Genomic DNA, 19100 nt, shown 5'->3' on the forward strand with positions numbered 1-19100 from the left:
CATGCTTCTCAAACTCCTTGTCTATACCATAACTGCTTTGAGCCATACCACAAAACTGCAAGATCAGTGATTAACTGTGTAGATTCCAAGTACTATTTTCTTCTGGACTGGATTTTTGAGTCAATGTTTTATTAAAATTCATAGTTGATCAAGTGGAACAGGAGTTATAAGTAATCGTTCATGGATCTCTCTATCCCAGTGTAAGTTTCCCTAAATGGAAATTTAAACAGTGAGAGATCTCAACTAAGCAAAGCTACTAATCAAGAAGGGAGAAACAGTCTTTATAAATTAATTATAACAAGGAATAATCAGACCGCAAAGCACTCATACAGGTAAAAGAGGCCATATATACCTTAATATTTTTCATTTTTCCATTTGGATCAAGTAAATGAAAACAGACAGGACCTTATCACCCAGTCCCAGAGGTCCTTAGACGATTTAACACTCAAAGGCTAATTCACATTCCAAAGCATTCACAGAGAAAAGGTGTCCTAGTTAACAAAACCTATTCAACGGATAACTTTGCCATTCACCTTCGGGTTTGTGAAACTGGGATGACACAGAGGGCACATTTCTTGTTTTTATTTCAACATTTAAAATATTCACAGATGCAGTATTATATTCATCGACATCTCCATGGAAGATGTACCAAACAAAGCAGACAGGTATTCCACAAGTACAGAATTACATATTTGTTAACCATGTGAAGTTTACCACTAGAGTTTATCTAGAAAAACACCACTTTAAAAAAGAAAAAAAAAGCAAAAAGTGTTTTGAGTGTTTCTCTGAATTTCCATAAAAAGTGAGTTGCAAATACTTTCCGGAGACATCCTAAGTATTAGCACTTTTAAATTTCAGAATTTCATAGTACTCTTCTAATATACCCCCATCAGGAACACGTAATAATCAATACACAGCTCTTTCACTTTCCCCCTCAATAGCCAAGCCAGGATGTACCCTTTTTTCCTGTCTTTCTTCCTAAACACATTATGTAGAATAGGCTGATCATCACAGCATTTTGACTGGCTAACGAGGTAGGAGCATTCTTCTTTCAAAAGAAGTTCTTAGGCATTTATGAAGCAAAACAAGAACAAAATTATAAGAGTTTTTTTCTAGTGGTTGTTCTTTAAATAAAATGCCAAGAGCCCTGGAAATTGGTCAGATGCTACTTGTAGTTTAAAAAAACACAGAGGAAAAATTCATTAAGAGAGGGCCTGCTACTGCACACATTCAAGGGCTGATGCAAATTCAATTAATTTTGGCATTACTAGGTAAGAAACCATTGCCTCAAAATGCCATACTTTCTTCCTGGAAGAAATCCTACCAAGAAGGTAAAGTTGAAACAGAAAACATTACCCTATCTTTTCTTTCCAGCACAAGTTATTTTCTCTTCTTTTAACCCAGTTCTCATCCCTTTCACACGAGATTGATAATTTCTGTATATTATATATTCAGTAATATATCAAAATGAATTTACCAAGAACCTTATCAAAAATCTGCCAGAGAAACACTCCTTAGGTAAAAGTGTTAATGACAATGTTAAACAGCTAGAAAATGCCTAGGTAACAGATTTCAGCACCATCTCTGTACTAGCAGATTGTTTCAAAATGCACATACCTCCTAATTTCACATAAACCTACGAAAGCTACCCATTATTCCCTTTTCATTTATACCAAAATCAGAGTTATACGTTCTAACTACCCTTTCTGTATATATAAGGAATTTACAAATCTACCCAATTCAGTTACTGTTCCCAAATGAGGGGGAAGTTTTCAAACAAGTATGATTTGTCTAAAATACATATTCTGAACACTTTGGTACCTATTATGTGATATAGGCTAAAATATCAGAAAGGAGGATTTATTTCCTCAATTAATGCACATATTAGGGTTACTGCTTAAAACATTTCTAAAAAAAATCTTTAAAATGTCAAAGAAACATAGCTGCCAGAAAAAAAACTAGTAACTCCATGTGGCCTGGCAGATGGTTTTGAAATAAGTCCTTGACAATTCTACTATAAAATGTTTTAGACGTAGTAATCAAACTTGGTATTATAGTGCAACTCTCTGATATGGCAGTAACCATTTGCGATTTGCTACCAAATGTCAGAAACAATTTTTCACATCTTTAAACTTTTCTTTTTAACTGTTCTATCTAGAACTATGTCCTGTCAATGTGATTAAAATATCAGTATGTCATCATCTAGAGTGAAGAGAATTCCTTCCTCTTCACTGCCGCCTTAATCTGTTACAGTTCCTTTACATTCTAAGGCACACCATGCCCTACTTATTGCTACAAAACCCCTGAAATCTGTGCCTCAGCCTATTTCTGCTTCATCATTATGGCTCAATGAAAATCAATTCAGAGTGCCTGCTAAAACTTAGTAACATTAAGTCTAGAATGCCATTGTCCAGTAGATAAACTGCAAAAGAACCAAGTCTACTGAAGCAAAGGCCAAAAATCACAAATATGTGCTCAATATGCTCTTTCCCCTAAAAACTGACATTTACTATGACAGTTAAGCTCAGTGATATCTCTGGCTGTCCATAATCCATACTCAATGTTATAAAATAAAATGTTAGGCCAGTAAGCTTTCATTATTTCTATTAAATCCTAGTCTAATGTAACAATATCTGATTTTATAGATATCATCCCATGGTGAGTATGTATAATAAGTGAAAGCAAATCAGACACCTAAGTTATTATTTTCTGCAGACTAAGCAATAAGATAACAACTACACAGAATACTACAGGTTATGACATACATTTACTTGCTCGGAGTTTTCAAACAAGCTATGTTGTTTATCAAACCATATCTCCTAATACTTAACACAGTAGAATTAGTAATTGTAGTTCTCATATATTTTACTTACAAGTACCTTATTGAGATAACTAACATTTTGACAGTTTCAGACTTTCCAAATTAGCACAACATATTCAAGAGAAAGAGCAAAGGCAAAATGAAAATTGAACATGACAAGATAGTTATTAGAAAGAAACAAAAGTGAGGAAAAAAGGGGAAAGTGAAATATCACTGAGGTCAGGGGAAAAAAAAATCAAACAAGTCCAGACATCTGATTAGAACAGATCAACTATGAATTTCACAAATCACAAGTTTATAAATTCAATGCAAAGCAAACCCTTTTGAACGGAAAGGCTGAGCTGAAACTAAAAGGTAGATAAAACTGTTATTTTTGGCCTTAAACAGTACCAACTCTTCTGATCAAAGAAGGCCACAACAGTTGAGATTGTATTACTTGATTTTATTTTACACTAGGTGGTGGACACAAAAGCAAGCCTCCTTAATAAAACTGACAATCAGCTTCACTCAGAACATTTTTAATAATGCACATTTAAAAAAAAGTATTCATCTTACAAATTGTTCTGCAATCCAAATATACAACAGCTTGGAAAACAATGTTTAGAAAACAAAAGCCAATGTAAAAAGACAGATTAAAACAACTAGAACAGTACAGGTTTTATATGGCTCTGATTTTACAGTTTTCTTACTGCATCATCAATGTCAGAAATCTGTTCCTTCAGCTGGCTCCATTGTTCAGGATTTAAAGATATACCTAAAAAAATGTTTAAAAATCAAAAGTTAAAAAAATCTACTTAAGCTCTTTTGAGGATTTTCTACTTCCAACTAAAATACTGTTTTATCAAAATTGCCATTTCAAATGGCACAATGGCACACTAAGAATCAAATCTCTTACATTTATTTGTCATATTCATCACAATTACTTTTGTAGGTCCATCCTTCTATCCAGTTTTACTTTCAACACCACATCCTACATAATGCCTATTATACCCAGTGAGAACAAATAATGATTTGAAGATCTGGCTCACAAATGCTTACAAACTAGCAGGCTACGTGGCCAAGCTTATATTTGGTTTGTGACACCCCATTTCTACAACCAGCTGTTTCCAACATTTGCTCACAATTTCCACAGGAATTCAGCATGAATGACTTTGTGCTTTCTTCCAGAAGCACTCATTTCACTCTGGAAAAAGCCCTGAGACATGGCCCATGAACTTTCTAAATCATGCATACTGGGTTAAGCGTGCACTCTGGAGTCATGCTGCCAAGGTTCAAATACCAGCCTCACTGTCACTAACTCCATTAAACCTCAGTTTCCTCACCTGTAAAAAGATGCTTATAACGCAAATAGCTGTTGTGAAAAATTAGCCAAAGTGAATAAAATCTCAGCATATCACCTGACAAACATTTAAAAATTAGCTAATGACATGTTGTTCCTATTTAAGATGAAAAAGTATGAACAGAAAGTACTTTGTACTTTAAACTTCTTGTGTTCTATTCCTTGACACATACAAAGAGAGAAACTAGAAATGGAAGAATTAATAAATTTCTCAAAAAACTGCTAGGAGGCCGTGGAATTGAGGAGGAGGAGGAGAATGTATTGGGACAACACTGAGGAAGGATTAATCAATCACTTTAGTAAATGTTTACAGTAACAAGAAATTTGCCATTGGCTACATTGGGGCAATTTGAATGATCAACCCAAAAGTGGCCTAAAGAAGAAAAGGGTGTGAAAACAAAGGTTTTAAGTTTAATAAAGTCAAAATTCAATGAGGCAACCATGGTGCTTTTCAAAATGGCATGCGGGCAAAATAGGAAAAAATAAGGAGGCATTTTTCATTAGCTAAGGATCAACCTAAAGCAGCTAACCAGCCAAATATAAGGATTTGTATTGGTACACAAATATTCTCTCGCTATTTCATGAAAGAAAGTGTGCTTTTGTGATGATGCCATGCTTGGGACTGGATGAAGCACAAATGGAGGACATTTGTGCTTTAGGATATCACCCTAAAGAATATCCTTTGGAGATGAATCCGAAGTCAACGCTGTAGATCAGGATTTTCCATTCCAGCTGTTATACTTTCCCAGTGTCCCCACTCTAGTTCGGAACTGAGGTCATCTTCTTAAAGACACATTCGAATTAACAATAAAGTGGCAGCCAACTAAAGTGATACTAGGGGTATTACTGGGGGAGGAGAAGGTATTTCAACAGCTATATTTAAGACATCTCATAAAGTAAGTTAAATGTCCAAAAACGCTATAGAAGACAAAGAGAATCTTTCAGGACCTATTCACTGCCAACATTATTCCAATTTCAAATAAAGTCCAAACAATTTCAAGCTTACATAATCCCAATATTAGGACCAAATTTAGGAAATTAAACCTTACCTTTTCTTCCTGGTTTCATTTCACCTTCTGGATCCATCCAATATTCTCTGATATCAATTAAGACTTTCCCTTTAAAGTCCCGAACACTAACATACCTCATTTTCCCAATCTACAAAAGGAAAAAAAACATAAAACAGCTGTTTAACAATGATATCCATATTTATATTCTCACTTGCTGCACACTCACTCTACTTCTAAACACAAAAATAATTACAGTTCTCGATATCAACACTACATCAAAGGAGCTATCACTGTTAAAAAAGAAATCTTTCTAAGAAGATGAAACAAAGTACATGTCACATTTACAATCATTTTTACATTAAATGTGGGACATACATTAATGAAATTACTTTGCTTTAAAAGAGAAGGAAATACTGTCACATGGTACAACATGCATGAACCTTGAGATCTTATGCTAAGTGAAATAAGCCCATCACAAAAAGCTTCATACTGGATGATTCCATTTAATATGAGCTACCTGGAGTAGTCAGGCCATATAGAAAGTAGAATGGTGGTTACCAGGGGCTAGGGATAGGGAGGGGAGAAGGCAATGGCACCCCACTCCAGTACTCTTGCCTGGACAATCCCATGAACGGAGGAGCCTGGGGGGCTGCAGTCCATGGGGTCGCTGAGAGTCGGACACGACTGAGCGACTTCATTTTCACTTTTCACTTTCATGCATGGGAGAAGGAAATGGCAACCCACTCCAGTGGTCTTGCCTGGAGAATCCCAGGGACGGGGGAGCCTGGTGGGCTGCCATCTATGGGGTCGCACAGAGTTGGACACGACAAGCGACACGCAGCAGCAGCAGGGATAGGGAGAAAGGGGGAGTTGTTATGTAATAGTTTTACAAGATGAAAAAGCTCTGGAAATGTGTTTCACAACAAACGTGAAAATATTTAATATCACTGTATGCTTAAAAATGGGGAAGATGGTTAAGTTTTATGTTGTCTTTTTTTTTATAATAAAAATCATGAGAAAGCAAAATCTAGTACAAACTACAACTATAGGAATCCACAGACTCGCCCAGCTACAATGGTTTAGCAATCATTCTGAATATAAGAATCCAGAGTTCCAGTCAATGGGAACAAGAGAGCTTTTTCTTTTAGACATTCATTTCATACGACATTTTAACACACTCTACTTACAGCCTAAATCTGAGAATTTAGAACCTTTCATAGAAAACTATTTTTCAAAAATCTATTGCTGCCTAACTACCAATGGCACAGGGAAGGAAAAGGTTTTACTCAACAGTGACTACAAGCACTTTCCAACATATCTTATGCTGCTGCAATGTACTGTCTAGCACGTAAGCTAAGAAATTACACTTTCTAGTCAAAACCTCTACTCTCTCTACCTACCTCTTACCCATTTTAAACCTACCCTTCACTCTTACTAACTTAAAATACTAGCTATGATTTTGTGCTTAAGACACATCAAAAAGTTCCTTTCCTTACAAATCTGGGTCCCTTCATTATTAATCCCTTTTATCGGGATTGTGCTAACACAAGTACACACTTACGGCTTTCGCCTTGCCTGTGATGTGCTCAAGCTGCCTTTTCTTATCTCAGATATTATTCATTTTGCTTTAGTTTTTCATTCTCAAATAAGTTTCTTGTCCTATTGGTGTGACCCCTACTTTCAGGGTATGTCTCATGCTTTGTGGAGAAAATACAGTCCATTAAGTATGGATAAATGCCTTAAATCTCTTACCCACATCATCATGAATTCCTAAGTTCTATACCTTTTGTATCCCATTTCTTCCATATATAGTTGACCCTTGGAACAACTCGGGGGGGTTAATCCAAGCATAAATTATAGCCAGGTCCTCCACATCTGAGGATTAAACCAACAACAAATCATGAAGTATTTAGTACTGAAAACTATCTATGTATAACTGGACCCAGGCAGTTCAACTCTGCACTGTATTGTACATTCTTTCCCTTTCCACTGGTTTCGTATCTACCATTTCCAGACAGGTTCCATCTTCCCTTTCTAAAGTTACCAGTGATCTTACTGTCAGTATTAATGGCTTATTTTTTACAGTCCTCTTTGTATCCCTAGTACCTGTCATATTGGGTTCCCAGCAAACTGTTTAAACGGATGAATTAAATAAGACCAAAGTAATTATCACAGTGAAACTCCCAACAGTGATTTATAATATTGACTTAAATGAATACGTAAAGTTATCTTAGGCACCTACAGCACTGACGTGAACACCATTTCATTCTGGTTTTGTGGTAAGCCCATGCGACAGATGAATAGATAAAATACACTAAAAACCTCCAAAATTAATACTGATTAGGTAAGTCAACTCTGCATTCAGTGTGGGCTTGAGCAGTAGAAGAGACTGCAAGTGGTGAAATCTGACCCTGAAAAACTACAAGCCATTACTTAAGGAAAAAGTGATGAGGAATAGACAAAGGAAAGGAGAAAGACACAATACTGATCAAGGATTCAGGGATACAGATTCAAGGATAGGGTGAATAGATGGAGCAAATACTGAAAAGGATTTGAAATACCAGTAAGAGAATTCTGAAGCCTTTATGTAGGTCTTTGGAATAAGAACCAAAAAAAGAAAGAAAAACAAAGGAGAATAACACCACCTTTTCTGCAAATCTTCCTTTTATTCCTGAGAAATCTGATGTAGAAAATGGTTACAACTTTAAAATCTCACTAGGAAAAAAAATTAAAGATCAAGACCAAAAGCAATCTATTTTTTAAAAAAGACAATGTAAGTATATGAATGGCATTTTAAATGCCATTCTTAAATTAATAATACTCAGTCTTAAATTAATAATAATACTCAGTTATTTTATGTAATCAGCATGGCACAATACAGTTAACACTACACACTGTCGGTAGCTATGTTAACTCCTACCTCGATCGCTAGAAGCTTCTCACAAGCGTCCTCACCCACAATTTCAATGACGTGCATAACTGTTTTTGTTTGCCAAAGACGAACTTAAAGAGGTCTTTTCTTCCTCCCAAACATGGCTGACCATCAATTTGAAGTCCGTAAACATTTTTCAAATAATTTGTGATTGTAATAAATAAATTATTTAAAGTAGAGAAAAAGTATAGACCAATAAACTGACACTAAAATTTGGCAAAAATGCTTCAGAGAACACCAGCACCAAAGAACTGTGGGGGTGAAAAGGAAAAGAAAGCCTGATGACACAGAATGATGCTGCTCCACCAAAATCTGAAACTTACTGCAAAACTTACTGTGCATTTTTTATACGCTCCCTTAATATATCCAGCATCCACTTTAACACAAATCTCCAAAGATGGACCCTACAGAAAACTGCACTGTGTTTATTCCATAACTTTTCATTCTCCCAGTCCAAAGCAGCAAATCCACAGCACACACATTCATCCCAGAGCTTAAGTGATAGACACTAGAGGGAAAAGAGAGCACGCTTCGCCCCTGACATCAGGAATAAACCAAGGTGTCTGCTCTCACCACTTCTTTTCAATACTGTTCCGGAAATAATAGCAATAAAGCAAGAAAAAGGATGATATAAAAGCAGACAAAATCATCAACAGAGAAAATTGTAACACATCATTAAAAATATATATTTCACATTTATAAAATATAGAATGTTATAATTTACATATATTATGTACTATACATATTTTTAGCAACGAATGACTAGAAAATGATGTTAGGAAATAATACATTTGAGATAGAATCAAAACACACAAAATGCTTTGGAATAAATTTGACAGAAGATATAACAGAAAAATTACAAAACAGAAATTCAAAAAGATCTAAATTAATGGAGAAAGATACCAATATGATCAAGTTGCAGATTTTTTCCAAGCTGTTCTTCAGCTTTCCCGATCCCAATCAAAATCCCAGTAGACTTTATAAAAACTGAAGAACTGATTATAAAATGTGTATGTAAATACAAAATACATAGAATAGCAAAAATAATTCTGAAGGTGAAAAACGAACAATGTTTAAGGACTTACGCTACCTGACTGCAAAATTCACCATAAAAGTACAGTAATTAAGACAGTGTGGTACTGAAGTAAAGACAGGCATACAGATCAATGGAATACAACAGAGTTTAGAAATAGATATTTTACATATTTACTGATTTTCTTTATAAATATCCAAGGTGAGTCAACAGGAAAAGAACAGTCTTCAACAAACGGTAATAGAACAACTAGATTATCTGTACAGGGGTGAAAAATGAGTCTCAACAACTACCTCACACTACACACAGAGAAAACTAATTCTACTAGTTAATTTTCTAATGAGCAGACCTATTCTATTAGTGACCTATTTCTAATTAGTGACCTATTCTCAAAAGATGAGTATTTAGTTTTGTTTTTTTTTAATCTTGTCTTACGGCTACTCCAAACAATTTTAATTTAGATTTTAGATTTGTCTTTGGTAAAGTGTACCTGATAACCTGGATCCTTAAAGATTCTAGCAATCTCTAACAAAGTTCCACTCTGGAAGCTATTTTCTAGGCATTTTCTTGGCAAATGAAAAACATAGAAAACATATAGTACTATTTTTAAAATTAAATAAAACTTATTACAAATTTACAAAATACAATGAGAGTAACTGATTTTCCTTTTAAAAACCCCATCCTGCACCTTTCTAATAAATTATCAAACCATTGTTACTAATAAAGTCTTCATTTTATATAACGAATGTACTCACTCTAACATGCTTTGGATTCAAATTAAAAGTCAGTATTAACCACCAAAATATTTTTCTACGGCCAAAATACCATTTCAAGGAAAAGGCTCTAATGGCAGAAATTAAATGTTGTATTATCTCTTCAATCAATAAATCCTAAAGGAAATCAACCCTGAATATTCATTGGAAGGACTGATGCTGAAGCTCCAATACTTTTGCCACCGGATGCAAAGAGCTGACTCATTGGAAAAGACCCTGATGCTGGGAAAGATTGAGGGCAGGAGGAGAAGGGGACGACAGAGGATGAGATGGTTGGATGGCATCAACTCAATGGACATGAGTCTGAACAAGCTCCAGGAGATGACAGGACAGGGAAGCCCGGTGTGCTGCATTCCATGGGGTTGCAAAGAATCAGACTCGACCTAGCAACTGAACAATAACAATTCTCTTAGAATGCCTACACAGACTACTTTCACAGACTAGATCTTGAAAAGTCACTCTGAAAATAAGGCCTATGTCCCTCCCAGAGGCACTTTCAAAAGAATGGGGCATCTATAAATAGCCTTTCAGGCTTGGGATCCTTTCAAATGAAGGTTTAAGAACTGAACTCACTTCTTTTTGGTGAGATAACCTCCCCATAATAAAAGAACTAGTTTTCCCAGCCTGCTCTAATATAATAAAATCTCTAAACGTGGGTCCTGGTTTACCTGTACAAACAAGGGTAAGGCAGACAAGATAAAATCCACTAAGAGGCTACAGAGGCTCTATTATTATCCAAGTATAAGTAGGCATATAGCAAACAGAACTGATCAGAGAAAAGCCCAAGATAGTTGCAAGTAAATACTTGAAAGAAGTCTGTATCTTTAGTATAAACATTAAGTTGAAATATTCCAAAGTATTCCTTCATTCTATACAGGAGGAAAGGCTATGAAAGGAAGTGATACTCTCTTGCAGATTTTACATTCCATTCTGCCCCTTAAAATAGCTTTCAAGTGCACTTAAGAGAAAGTTCAACTCCTAAAAATGGCCTCCCAATAGGAAAGCCCTACAAGAGCTGACCCTTCACCTTCTTTACCAACTAGACCTCCTCCCTACACTCTCAGCCAACCTTCCTGCACAATCCAAGCTCCTTCCCACTTCAAGGCATCTGCACAATGCCCTCTACTTTGAAAATGCTTTCCTCTCCCCCACACTTGGCACAGCTGGCTGCTCCTTTATGTCGTAAACTTCAAATGTCACTTCCTCAGGAAAGATTCTCAGCATTTTCTCACTCATAATCATCTGCACTTTAACTTCTCAGCCTTTATCATAGTTTTAATCATATTGTCTACTCAAATAAATGAGGGCCCTTTCATAATTCTTCCTTACAAACAGCAATTTATGTTCTCTATCAAATTAGTCTACTCCTAGTACCTCTAAAATATACAACAGTCCGAAGACTAAAGCCCATAAGTAAATAATCTGCACTTTGTCATTTTTTACATAATTTTTAATTTTAAAATGTATGTATTTAAAATGTACAACTTGATTCAATATTCAGACACTCAGAGTGAAAAAACTACTAGTATATTCAAGCTAACACATTACCATTTTTTGCATGACTGGTACATCTGAAAATCCACCTGCTGCTGCTGCTGCCAAGTTGCTTCAGTCGTGTCCAACTCTGTGCAACCCCATAGAGGCTCCCCCGTCCCTGGGACTCTCCAGGCAAGAACACTGGAGTGGGTTGCCATTTCCTTCTCCAATGCATGAAAGTAAAAAGTGAAAGTGAAGATGCTCAGTCGTGTCCAACTCTTAGCGACCCCATGGACTGCAGCCTACCAGGCTCCTCCATCTATGGGATTTTCCAGGCAAGAGAACTAGAGTGAAAATCCACTTAGTACAGTTCAAATGTTCATTACAGTGTTAAGTACAGTTATCATGTGTCTTATTTCTTAATCCAGACATATAACAAGGCAAAATTAAATAAAAACATCCAATTTCTAGTTTCCCATTCTCACCTTAATACTGGTACTCTGTCTTTCAAGGACATCACTAACTTTTTCAAAAGGGTGCACACACACACACACAAGTCTCGCTTTCTAATAAAAACATGTTTGCATTCTCATCTTGTCCAACCTTCTGGCTTCAACTAATACTAACGTCTCCTTCGTATCTTTTTTATGTTCCCACAAAGTACTTACTTTTTTCTTGTTCCCATTACCACACTCTTCTTACTTTCTTTCACCTTCTCTTACCTATATCCTCTTTTTCCTTCCATCCTAAGTTATCACAAGACATGTACTCAATCACCTCCTCTTCCCTCTCTGGTTTATGCTTACTTCAGTGGAAGGCTTCAGTCAACTGCACTAATGTTTCCCACATGAACATTTCCCAACTAAATCCTCCAGGTGCAAAAGGAAAGACACTTTACCACACTTATAATCAGGTCACAAAGGCCAAACTTAACCACCTTTGCCATTTATCAGTGAAACCATCTCTACTGTCTCAAATCTGAAACCAGTCTTCACTGATTGCTTCATTCCTCCAGTCCACTCTTCCTCACTAGCTCTCTTAATCATCACTATTCCATCTGCTGGGAAAACCATCTAAGCCCTTATCACCTCACATCAATTTATCATCACTGCCTCTCCCATAAATCCTTCTTGCACCATGATGCCAATAACAAGTCTCCCTAAAACAAGATAAGAAACCCAAGGGAAAAAGCTGTATCAGTAATTTCATCAAAGCCCTCTAACGTATTTCCCTCACTACTCAACCTTATTTCTAACCCCCCACCCCACCCAATATATAAACAGAAGGCTCATTTTCTCATTTACCTTTTCTGTTATCAAGCCAAAATCAGGCAGGTCATATCGCAGTCTCCCCTCCAGTAGTATCCTATCCACAGTGCACAGCCCAGTGCCAGACCTAGCTCCTCCAGTCTTCTCTATGAATGTGCAGTTTTCAATCTTTCTTCTTTTGATTCCTCTAACTTTTAAACTCCCTTTGTTTTAAATACAGCAAAACCACTGAACTCTAGATCGTAACAAAAATCTAGCATCATATAAATTGCTTTCATTTCTACCAACTTCTTCTTCTATTTCAAGGACTATCCTTAGTCAAGAGAATAATATACAGAAGAGATTAGTAGGCATTATCAGATGAGGTACTTTTCATATTCTTCAGATCAAGCTGGGTTAACACTTCTGGATTAAGGAAATACCAGTTTTACCTGAAACATATTATCATCTCTGCTGCTGCTGCTCTGCTTGGAGGATGACAGCGCTCTGGAAGTTTCACCAGTTTTTTGCTTCTTTACAGGTTTTTCGGGAGCAACTTGCTTTTTCCTCTTTAGCTTGAAAGAAAAGCAAAAATATGGTTAAAATTTGCATAAGAACAAAATGCATTTCAGGTTCAAAAGATTGCATTACTTTTTAAGACTTAAGAGGATCAAAAGATTACAATTATTAATAAAAAATCATCAATATATACACAGGCAAGTTTTAAGTTTTTCCTGACAACAGAACTATGAAACTAACACACCACTGTTATCTAGTACAATGTTTTCAAGCTTTTGGGTTTCCTGGGAAACCAAGATACTTCAGGCATTAGAGTGGTATTCACCAGACCAACAGTTATATTATAGACTGGGATCCCACGTAAAATTTCTCTGTGAGAAAAAAAAGACTGAGGGGGGCTACTGTTGCTTTTAAATACACTTAAAACTTTTGGAAACCACAAGTCTACTAGTCAGTTATTTTTTACAAAGAAAAACATACTAATTAGAAAGACAACAACCAATTTATGATTATTTATGCCTGCCTATTCCAAAAGGGACTTGGACTTCCCTGATGGTTTAGTGGTTAAGACTCTGTGATCCCACTGCAGGGGGCCGGGGTTCAATCCCTGGTCAGGGAACTAGATCCATCCTACATGCCACAACTAAAAAAAAAAAGAAAAAAATTCTGCATGTCGCAGGAAGACAGAAAATCCCAATTGCCACTACTAAGACCCAATGCAGCCAAATATATAAAATACTTAAAAAAAAAAAAAAAAGGACGAGAAAACCAAAAGGGACTTAAATTGGTTCAGGCAGTTTATGAGTAGGGAAAGCTAAGAAAGCTATTTTGTACTGGAGACCAGAGGTCAACAACTCATCACAAAACTTCCTCATCACAAAAAAATCACTTTAGACAGCAATGTGTTAGACTAGCATTCAAAATCAAAACGTTTTAAAAGCAGCATTACTATAAAAGCTTTTCATATAGACTCATTCTCAAAAAAGAGCTAACAGTCCATGAAAATCAGTAGAGTTCCCAATTCAAACAGTAGAGGGCAGTCATGTTCCTTGAAGTGAAGTGAAAGTGGCTCAGTCGTGTCCAACTCTTTAGGACCCCATGGACTATGCAGTTCATGGAATTCTCCAGGCCAGAATACTGGAGTGGGTAGCTGTTCCCTTCTCCAGGGAATCTTCCCAACCCAGGGATCGAACCCAGGTCTCCCGCATTGCAGGAGGATTCTTTATCAGCTGAGCCCCACCTGGTTCCCCAAGCCCAACAACACTGGAGTGGGTAGCCTATCCCTTTGCCAGCTCATGGATCTTCCCCACCCAGGTGGATTTTCCCGACCCAGGGAATGCAGGGGTCTCCTGCACTGAAGGCAGATTCTTTACCAACTGAGCTCTCAGGGAAGCTTCTTAGTTCCTTAGTGGAAGGTATAAATTATTACTGTTTTACCAAATTATATGATACGAGGCAAAATAAAATGTATATATTTATGTACACAAACCTAAAGAGTGGATTCATCTAATGGAAGTACTTGCAGGATTAACAGTACTGTTTAGGATAAACAGCAAAAATTAGCTCACTAAGCAATTACTCTTTTTATCAGTTCTGTACAGTCCCTGTAGACTGGTACATTCCCTGCATGTAAAAGCTCAACAAAGAATCTGTTAAATGAATGTATTCAAATGATATACTGTGCGCAAATTAAAAACTAAAAGACATTTCCTTCTCAAATATAGCTATGCATGCTCTTTGAAGCTTTTTTCAATCTTCCAAGCAAAATTATGATATGTATTTCAAGATCCTCATAGAAGCTCTCTTTTAACTAACACTATTAACTGAGCTCAGAGACACAACTATGTAGCTACTAGGAGATAAAGGACAGTTGTGGAAGAAGCCCTCACTACAGTGTGAGATCTTCAGTTAAGCAGAATGCAGTTAAGCTTACAGCACAATTATCATCTAATGCAGAAAAAGCCTTTTCTATCAAAATGGGTAATTTCATGCTAGCTTTGCTGAGTGCTGATTTAACTAAAAGGAGAGGATCAGAGTAAATAACATTCTAATTTAACGTACCAAGCCAAATTTTATGTAATCTTCAGAGGCTAAGAAGACTATCAAACTGATTTCTGTTTTCAAAAAGTTCATATAATATGGCTCAACTACTATACAGAATGGGATTCCCAGGCAGAAAATCTGCCTGCTAATGTAGGAGACTCAAGTTTGATTCCAGGGTAGAGAAGATCCCCTGGAGGAAGAAATGGCAACCCACTCCAGTATTTTTGCTTAGAAATCCCACGGACAGAGGAGCCTGGCGGGCTACAGTCCATGGGGTTGCAAAGAGTCAGACATGACTTAGAACGCACAAGCACTATAAAGAATACCTACAGTTTAAAAAGTCTACTAAGCAATAGCTAATAGTGGCTTTGGCCTAAACTTAGTGCTATTCCCCTGGGGTCTGAGGTAGAGGTTGTAAGGCTCCTAAAAAGCCTCGAAAGGAAACTTGCTGAAGTCAGAAATCTTGCTCAAGTCTGACTTCAGGGTGTGGCCTGCTTGTATACCACAAGCATCTAGGCATTTCAGTCAAGTAGGTCAGGGGCCACCTGCACTTTCAGAAACATCCATCCAGGCTCTCATTTTAAGGTTCTGAGACGCTCTGCTGTCCTTCAGAACCAACACTGCTGAATTAAGTATCACAAAAATGACCTGGAGTAGTAACAGTCACCTTTTTGTCAACTTCACTGTCAGAATCGCTACCGGAAGAGCTTGAAGAAACAAGTTCCTTTGACTTAGGCATTCTGAAAGAAAAATACATTATGTAAATAATTCATAAACTTTTTCATTACCTTCAACTTAACTCTACCCCAAAGATTCAAGAAGTTCCACAGTTCATTCTACCATTGTGGGGCACTAGAATTGTTACACTGAGCACAATGCTATAGAAGTTATGCTCTTAATCGAAAGCTCTTCCATGTTGAAAATAACATGCAGAGGGAAGAGTTCTAAACCCAGCAAAGAACTAAATGTCATACACATCTCATACTCCTACATCTATTTCTTTCTCAAAGTTAGTGGGTCTTTTTATACTTCATTTTAGCAGGGTTAGATGATTATGGATAGGAGTTAGATGTTTACAGATAGAGTACATTGCAAAGAGACAGCTGACAGCAATCACTGTCAAACCAGGAAGAAATATGAACAATTCTCAGTATTGCTTTTTATTTCCCACCAATGAGACTTACATACAATTATTCATTGCAGGAATTAATCCCAATGTACACATAGCATGGTGGACAACTGTACTATACAGCTGTCTTTATCTAATTAGCTTTATCATTATAGTCATACTTTTCATGTTCTGTATAGGTTCGAGCAAGTTCTGATTCAAAGTTATACATAATTAACGTTCACTTACATTTCACACTGATTTTCTACTCTGAAATGTAACTAAAATTTGAAGAACCTGCTTACGGGCGGGGTAAATCCTTTCCTCCACTTCCTACTATGACCCTAATTCCCTAGATTTTGGAGATCCCCCCAGACAGAGGTACGCAAGCTAGTGCCTTCCCTGTGGAGTTTACAGAGTGCCTGAACCTAAAGCAGAGTCTTGTGCCTCTGTGTTTCCCAAATTTCAAGGAATTTCATGCTCTACCTCTTTTCAAAGCACTTGTAATACCAAGTGTTAAAACTCCATGTATTTTCATAGCAAGTATCTTTCGCTCCCTGCATCTCCAATTCAGAAGAGACTGAGCCCTATTAATTTCTATATGCCCTCAAGGGCCCAATATACACAAGAGACACTGTAAATGTTTGCTGAATAAAACAGAAAAAAAAAGACTTCAACAACCATAAATAATTCAGCTGTGGACTACACTTGCATAGCAATGGCATTCAATGTGTCTCACAAGAGGAGGTCAAGGTAAAAGAAATGGGCCATCCCTACTCTAGCCACTAAATTCAAAAAGCTCAAACCATGCTCCACCCAGCCATGATGATTTTAACTGGCAATTTCTTGATAACAAGAAGAGTAAATTCAGAGGGGAGCCAGCAACGTTCACAACCACATTTTATACATTAATCCAGTTACTGCTCCACTTTACAGCCTAATCTCCAAAATCAATGTAGTTGTTTCTGTATGCTAGCTGCTAATAATGCCAAGAAGCTTTTTTTTTAAGGTAATTAAATTGAACATAACCTATTTTTCACTTTGAAACGGTCAAGCATAACTACACCATCTGCTCATTAAAGGTGCCCGGGGTGGCTAAGATCATTTCAAAGAACCACCTCGTGTTTAACCCAAATAAGTCCCTCCGTCATGAAAACCAGATAATGGTAACTAAACTACTCTTTGAACTACTAACAAAACATATTTTCACTTTTACTTAATGAGCCTTTACTGTTCGGGAGCGGGGAGTGGGGACGGCGTGGCTCGCAATTCAGGCAAAGTAATACTGAATTACGAGTAATAGTCGTGCGGAATATACAGAAAAAGCAAAAAACAGCTTAAAAAAAAAAGGAAATCTTCGAGTTTTAATAAAGGCCTGGGGGAAGAAGGATTAGAAAATAAGAGGTAAAGATAAACTAGAAGTAAAGGGCACGAGGATTCGGTACCACACGAGGGTGGTAAGCACCTAAACGGGGGAAGCGGGTCCCGGGATGCCAGCAAGCCTCCCGAACCCCGGGACAGGCGATGGCTGGGGCGGTGGGAGACAGGTTGGTCGGAGGGGGCGTAGGAGGCGGCGAAATGCAGAGGAGACGGAGTGGGAAGAGGAGGGACTTGCACCAAGCGCCATTTTCTTCCCTCGAAGAGCTCACTCCCCCCCAACACACCAGCCGTTCACTCCTCCACCCACGGACTCCCCCGCCGCACCCCCGGCCTCCTCCGACCCGGTCCGCTCCCTCCCGCCCCTAGAGCGTCCCAGCTCCGGGGAGCAAGGATGAGGACCCCAGGGACGCAGGCCCCGCACGCGCCCCCGCCCGGGACCGGGCCGCTGCTGCATTGTCCCGAGGGTGCCCCGGGCCCCTTCCCGAGGCTCCTCGGCCCCGCCCGGCCGCACCCGCCGCCCGAGATCGCCTCACCCGCTACCCCGGGGCCGATCCCGGGAGCCAGCTTCAGGCGCCAAGGGGCCTGAAACGCGTGCGGCTCGTAGTCCGGGACGGAGGAGGGGGTCCGGAGAGGCCGAGGAAGGGAAGGGGGAGATCAGGCAGCGCCGCCATTTCCTGCGGCCGTGGCCGACAAGGAACCCGGGCGTCAGGCGGAGAGTGGCCGAGCTGGGAAGGTAGGGGTCGGCCGAGCGGTGCTTCGACGGGTAGGGGTGGGGGCGGGGTCCCGTGCACTCACGCTCCGCTCCAGTAGCCGAAGTGCCTGCTGCTCTCTCACTAGCGACTGACAGAGAAACGGAAGTGACGGCAGCAGAGAGACGCCGGCCCCGCCCCGCTGAGACTACGCACACGCGACGGGGCGTGGCTTCCTCGCCAAAACCCGACACCGAAACCCTTTCCAGGGCCTTAAAGGGCCCGCCCCTCATCCTAAACTGAAACCGGGAAAGAGGCAGCGAAGATTGGATTTGACTGTGAGTGAAAGAGGGAACGAATTAAACATGAATGACTAGCAACGATGGTCTTTCCAGAGGTCATATATAGATGTGAGAGTTGGACTATAAAGAAAGCTGAGCACCGAAGAATCGATGCTTTTGAACTGTGGTGTTGGAGAAGACTCTTGAGAGTCCCTTGGACTGCAAGGAGATCGGACCAGTCTATCCTTAAGGAAATCAGTCCTGAATATTCACTGGAACGACTGATGCTGAAGCTGAAACTCCAATACTTTGGCCACCTGATGCGAAGAACTGACTCATTTGAAAAAACCCTGATGCTGGGAAAGATTGAAGGCTGGAGAAGAAGGGGACGACAGAGTATGAGATGGTTGGATGGCATCGCCGACTCAATGGACATGAGTTTGAGTAAA

At 38.6% G+C, this 19100-nt stretch overlaps 1 protein-coding gene across 7 annotated transcripts in view; it reads right to left on the bottom strand.

The window, feature by feature from the left end:
• Window positions 1–567: 567 nt before the first annotated feature.
• SUB1 (SUB1 regulator of transcription) overlaps window positions 568–19100 on the bottom strand; it is a 57738-nt gene continuing 39205 nt past the window's right edge. The window contains exons 1-5 of one of the 7 annotated variants that reach the window (XM_060400553.1): window positions 18477–18523; window positions 15861–15933; window positions 13084–13200; window positions 5210–5318; window positions 568–3575 (exon numbers count right to left, since the gene is read on the bottom strand). In XM_060400553.1, coding sequence (XP_060256536.1) covers window positions 3496–3575; window positions 5210–5318; window positions 13084–13200; window positions 15861–15932 — 378 coding nt within the window. In that variant the 5' untranslated portion in view covers window position 15933; window positions 18477–18523 and the 3' untranslated portion in view covers window positions 568–3495. Of the gene's footprint in view, window positions 3576–5209; window positions 5319–6953; window positions 7046–13083; window positions 13207–15860; window positions 15934–18214; window positions 18524–19100 lie in introns of those variants that run through there. The other 6 variants (XM_004017067.4, XM_060400552.1, XM_042233906.2 and 3 more) reach the window with 6 other exon arrangements.

The sequence above is a fragment of the Ovis aries genome, chromosome 16 (assembly GCF_016772045.2).
Source record: "Ovis aries strain OAR_USU_Benz2616 breed Rambouillet chromosome 16, ARS-UI_Ramb_v3.0, whole genome shotgun sequence".
Classification (NCBI taxonomy): domain Eukaryota; kingdom Metazoa; phylum Chordata; class Mammalia; order Artiodactyla; family Bovidae; genus Ovis; species Ovis aries.